This window comes from Rattus norvegicus, chromosome Y (assembly GCF_021556685.1).
Source record: "Rattus norvegicus strain SHRSP/BbbUtx chromosome Y, alternate assembly SHRSP_T2T, whole genome shotgun sequence".
Taxonomy (NCBI): Eukaryota; Metazoa; Chordata; class Mammalia; order Rodentia; family Muridae; genus Rattus; species Rattus norvegicus.
In genome coordinates this window covers 55,961,119-55,966,908 of record NC_141555.1, presented here as the reverse complement: position 1 = coordinate 55,966,908, position 5,790 = coordinate 55,961,119, and the positions used below count along the sequence as shown (strand labels likewise).

Below are 5,790 nucleotides of genomic sequence, written 5' to 3'. Positions count from 1 at the left end.
AATGTTGGGTGATCACATTCAAACCAGAGATGATGGTGAATATTTGGAAATCTATAGTGGGGGTGGGTATTATTCTTCCCACGTGGTGTACCCTTAAGATCTCTAACTACCTCCTTCCCCACGGTAGCCTCACTGAATGACATGAATTCCGGGTTATTAATGAGGTACAGAAACCAAAGCTCATTGCCATATCCTGTCACAAGTATCAAGCTCGCAACAGCAAGAGCCCAGTGGGAAGGAAAATATGAATAATCTTTATGGTATCTCTAAAGCATAAACCCCCAATTTAATCAAAACATTGTTTTAGACTCAGCTCTCTTATATCGATATTCTTTAAATGTACAAGTCAGTGGGCTTGCATGTGACTCCTAGTACAGGTTTATACTGTACATTAGCCATCTTCTTTCTCACAACTCACCACCATTTCCACCTGCACACACACACACACTCACACACACACACACACTCACACACACACACACTCACACACACACACACACACATACACACACACACACCCTGCTGCTCCCCTTCCTTTTCCTAAATGCCCAATTTCACATAATATCCCTTATTAAAATCTAAATTTTGCAATCATCTGTTTGAGTCTGGCTTGTTTCACTTAATATACTGTATTTTACAGTTCCATCCATTTTTCTGAGAACAAAACCCTTTGCTCTTACACATAGATGAAAATCACATCAATGTATATCAACTTTTTTAAGCCATTCATCCAGTGATCAACAGCTAAGGTTATTCCAATGGCTTGTCTATTGCACACAGTGTGGCAATCAGAATGAATGTGCAGGGGTCCTGGTTAGTTTTTATTGTCAGTTTGACTCAACCTGGGAAAAAGGAGCCTCAGCTGAAGAATTGCCTCCATCAGAACGTCCTTTGGCACATTTGTAAGGATTCTTTTTTGATGGTTGATGTAGAAGGGTCTAGCCCACTATGCATAGTGTCATCCCCTATGAAGGTGGCCCTGGGTTGTATGAGAAGGAGAGAAAGCTGAGTAGGTCATGGATAGGAATCCAGTACTCAGCATTTCTAAGTTGTCTCTGCTTCCTTTCCTGCCTCTAGAGTCCTGCCTGAGTTCCTGCCCCTACTTTGCTCAGTAACAGACTGGTACTTAGAAGCCTAGAGTGTGAAAATTTTCCTCCTCAAGTTGATGGCTATGATGAGATTATTCTTCTTGTTGCCTACTTGTTCTTCACTTTTTTGAAAGTTCAGTCTGTTTAATGTTCTTAAAATGATGATATCACATGTTTTCTCATGGGCTCTCTGTCTCTCACCGTGTCTCTCTCTGTCTCTGTCTCTGTCTCTCTCTGTATTTGTGTGTTTGAGTGTGTATATGTGTATGTTTGTGTGTGTGTTTGTGTGTGCATGTGTGTGTGTTTGTGTGTGTATGTATGTGTGTGTGTTTGTGTTTCTATGAGTGTTTCTGTGTGTATGTGCGTATGTTTGTGTATGTGTGTGTGTGTGTGTGTGTGTGTGTGTGTGTGTGTGTGTGTGTGTGCTTTCCAGGGTTAAAAAAAATCCCCAATGCTTTAAATCTCTGCAGGTGCCTAGAGAAGGAAGATTAAGGGGAGAGAGGGGGGGAATTCATGTCATTTGAGTTAACCCCACATTGAGGTCAGCCACATAGTCGACCAACAGTCACATAATGGCAGAGTAGTCATAAGAGCAGAGAGAGAGTAAAACTCAAAGTGTGAAAGAAAATGTGCTTAAAACTACGATAGAAGGAGAAAAAGAAGACGGTGCACTTAGAAAATTGGACAGATTTTAAAAAGCTGACATAAGTTGTTAAGCTCTAAGTACATTTAAAAAATTATAATGTTAAAGTGGAAGGGAATTATTGGGAAGAGGGAAGGGATGGTCAGAGTGTAGTGGGGACAGGGGAGGGTTCTAAAAAGAATCCTTTTGAAGATCTGAAGAACTATGAGACACAAACAATTAAAGTGGCCTGTAATTTACAGGTAAATTCCATACTTACCTGGATCCAGTATTCTGTCTACCCATATTTCAAAAACAAAATTACCTCATCTATTTCATCCTGTTTTACTGCATTTGATCTAATAAATTCCTTGTAATCAGAAGTGCTGATAAATTTTAAAGACATTTAAAATATGACTGGTCGATATTGGGTTTGTGATAAGTTTATTCCGACTTTGGAAGCAGGTCCAGGAGCTAATTTTTCCTCGCTCTTTGCAAAGAATCCATAATTCATGATTGCCATTGTCTTCAATACAAGGTATTTAATCTTGTCAAATTCCAGCTTTGTTTCAATAAAAATGGCCCTCCTCTAATTGTGGGTTTTGATAGAGCTAATTTTGTTGTTCTATCCTGTGTGCTGCCTCGGAAAGAGAGCCTAGCAATATTTCTGATACGGAGAATAACTTAAAGTTAACCAAAGAAAACATAGGAGCTGGGAAAATAACCACCAAGGATGTTGGTGACTCAGAAACCAAAGAGTTTTTCAGAAAAATAAAAAGCATGAAAAGAGCTACTTGGGCAGACTGTGACTCGAGTCATCAGAATATTTGGGTGGGGACTTTATTTTGGTTCACCAGGAGGCTACATGAGAAGCTAAAACCTAGATGCTGGAAGTTTCTAAGCGTAACTAGGGAAGGAACTGGCCTGAGAGGGGTTCTATGACGTAAGCAGAGCCTGGATGATGTCACAGAGCACAAGGGCGGAGGTTGCGCATCTCTTCCACTTGGAGGCGCTAGACTACTTTGAAGGTGGGTTCACTATCTTTGGAGCGGGGTGTGAAAGCTAGTTCAGCTCCTGAACCCCACAACTGTTCAACAACCTATTGGTGCCTGACCGGTTTCAGAAGACAGAATCTGGACGACTAGGACATTTTCTTTTGGTAAATACGTTTATGAAGATAACTGGGACCCTTGTAGCACAGAAAGCTAAAAGTTTTCCCTCGTACAGCAAGTAACCTTACGTTCTAATGTCTTCCACGTTTGAGAGCTAGGCAGATGGTCTAGGCTAGTCAGTCTCCGGAGTTTATTATTCTTTGCTAACAATATCTAATTCAAAATTCTACTAAAATGCCAAAGCTCCTCTCTGTGCCTGTGTATTTTTGGAGAAAATATTTCTCTTTTTTTTTTTTTTTTTTTTTTTATGGAGCTGAGGAACCCAGGGCCCTGTGCTTGCTACGCAACTGCTCTACCACTGAGTTAAATCCCAACCCCAGTAGATATTATTTCTAAAAGGCTATTGTTGCCTACACAAAAGACTCTTGTTGCGGTCGAAAATGCAACAGCTTCGGGGAATAAACCTGGGGCTGGGTCAGGATGCACAGTAGAGAAGGCCAGTGGACTGCTGTGCTTTGTCTCTGGGCAGATACTTGTGGATGTTGCCAAATAGCTCATAGTTAGAGGGTAGAGAAGGGGTGTGGCCACCCTTCTGGCTCCTTTGCTATCCTTTCTCTGTTCTGCTTGCTTAAAGTGGGGACAAGGATACTTAATCCCACACTGACCTAGCCATTCAAGGAGATGTTCCTCAGCATAGGCAAAGTGCCTCGGGCTGAAGAAATATGTCTAAATATGTTATTCTGAGCTGTAGAGAACCATTTTTTCATTTTCCTTTGAACTTTAGATTTTGATTTATGAGATTGGGTTTTTCTGTGGGTAGTTTTGTCTATCCTGGAACTAATTCTGTAAACCAGCCTGGCCTTGATCTCACAGAGGTCTGCTTCCCTCTGCTTCTGGAGTGCTGGAATTAAAGGTGTGCTCCACCATTGCCCAGCACTTCTATGAACTTCTGATTATGACAGCATTAGATTCAGATGCTCAAACCTGTTTACCATCGCCTTCCTCACCTGCTCCAAAGTTCTCATAGACAAGAGCCTTGGTCCAGCACCATCCCCAACCCCACCCCCATTGTTATTGCAGGTACTCATATGACAGAGGTACCAGCTTTGTCTCTGGTTTAAGCAGGTGAGCTCTTCAAACCCAGGCCATGGGAAAGTATGAAGCCTGAACGCAGAACAATAGCCACAAGACAGTGGACCAGGAGTACCGTGGCCTACCACACTAGGTCTACAGCCAAGAAGAAGAGGGTGTCTGTGAGGAGGATGAGCACACCATCCTTCCAGAAGCGGAAGAGGAAGAGGCCTTCTCCCCAGTCCCTGGGGAACATTGTGGGGTGCAGAATTTCACACGGATGGAAGGAAGGTGATGAGCCCGTCACCCAATGGAAGGCCATAGTTCTAGATCAACTGCCAACAAATCCCTCTCTCTATCTGGTCAAGTATGATGGAGTTGATTGTGTCTATGGACTGGCACTTCACAGTGATGAGAGGATTTTAAAGCTTAAGGTCTTGACTCACAAAGTTGTGTTTCCTCAAGTGAAAGACGCCCAACTCGCAAGTGCCATGGTTGGCCGTGCTGTGGAGCATAAATTTGAGGGCAAACATGGCTCTAAGGACAACTGGAGGGGGGTGGTCCTAGCCCAAGTGCCAATCATGAAGGACTGGTTTTACATCACCTATGAGAAAGATCCAGTCCTATATATCTATCAACTCCTGGATGATTACACAGAAGGTAATCTCCGTATCATTCCAGAGATTTCGCCAGCAGAGGTGAAGTCAGAAGTTGGCAGCGACATCTTAACAGGTCAATGTGTGCAGTTCACCAGAAGTGACGGGTCCAAAAAGATCGGCAAAGTCATTTACCAAGTTCTAGCCAAGCCTTCCGTGTACTTCATCAAGTTTGATGGCGACGTCCACATCTATGTCTATAATCTGATGGAAAAGATCCGTTAAGGTGAAATTCACAAAGTGAGGGGACATATATGGGGAATTTATAGGATTGGGGTGAAAATGTTTGTTTTTCTGTGTTTCAGATACCCAATGGCCTTTGACATCCCCAGTATCTTTTCCAGTGGAATTTGTTTTTGCTCTAAAAATTAAAATGTGTGATGTGATGTGTTGTGTATGCACACTTTTGTGGAGGAGACTGGCTGTGGTGGAAGGAACATTGAGAGGAAGCCGGAAAGTTCAAGGCTGTGAACAGTAAGTCTAATGTCACATACACTAAAACAAACAGTACTGAGCTAGTCTGGTCTTTAGGGAGAGGAAAAAACTGGAGATAAGGCTTAGAGGAGCAGGGATGGCACAGGGGAAAAAAAAGATGGATGTTTAGGAAGCAGTGGAGAGGGGCCAGAAATAGATAGACTCTCTGAGGGGAAGTTTGAGGGAGAAACAGATAGTTGGCGAAAGAGTGGCAGGTAACAGAGAGGTGGTCTTGGAACCCAAGGGGAAACCCAATAAACTGATCCAAGCAGACTCAGAATCAGAGAAGATCAGGGATTGTTTGACTAACAAAACCTAATGAAACCTGTTTCACATATGTAGATGTATTATTTTTATTTATCTAGGTAGGGCAAGGAATGAATACAGGAGACCACAGTGACAAGAATAGTCAGGTCCCCTGGAGCTGAAATTAAAGGTGGTTGGGAGCCATCGGACATGAGCTCAAAGAACAAATCCCAGTCCTCTTTCAAAGCAGATGAGCTCTTAATCCATTGGTTATCTCTGAAGGCCCCTAAAGTCATCTTTTTAAATAAATCCAACCTTCACATGCAGAGAAGAGACCAGGATGAGGGTAAGAAAGAATAAATTGATGGTGATGTGGAAGAAAGACTAAAGAACACATGTGGGAGTTGAGGATACTGAGGGACGAAGGAATTCCAAGATGGAGTTCTCAAAAAGTGAAGCAGGAGACCCAGGAAGAACAGAAAGGGTCTCGAATGACTTGAACTTGGGCCACATCCATATTG

The 5,790-nt window shown here is 42.6% G+C and overlaps 1 protein-coding gene across 2 annotated transcripts; it reads left to right on the top strand.

The window, feature by feature from the left end:
- The first annotated feature begins 2,698 nt into the window (after positions 1-2,698).
- LOC147998044 (Y-linked testis-specific protein 1-like) lies at positions 2,699-4,931 on the top strand. Of its 2 annotated transcripts, none has more exons than XM_087601409.1 (3): positions 2,699-2,869; positions 3,903-4,775; positions 4,855-4,931. In XM_087601409.1, the coding sequence occupies exon 2, from the start codon at positions 3,980-3,982 to the stop codon at positions 4,772-4,774; it is 795 nt and encodes a 264-aa protein (XP_087457535.1). In that variant the 5' UTR covers positions 2,699-2,869; positions 3,903-3,979; the 3' UTR covers position 4,775; positions 4,855-4,931. The 2 variants fall into 2 exon arrangements, with proteins under 2 accessions (XP_087457535.1, XP_087457536.1); XM_087601410.1 differs by having other exon boundaries at positions 2,708-2,869; positions 3,948-4,775.
- The last annotated feature ends 859 nt before the right edge of the window (positions 4,932-5,790 follow it).

Bases quoted from the DNA above. Each gene is read 5' to 3' on its own strand.
- LOC147998044 (XM_087601409.1), top strand. From the start codon at position 3,980: ATGAAGCCTGAACGCAGAACAATAGCCACAAGACAGTGGACCAGGAGT.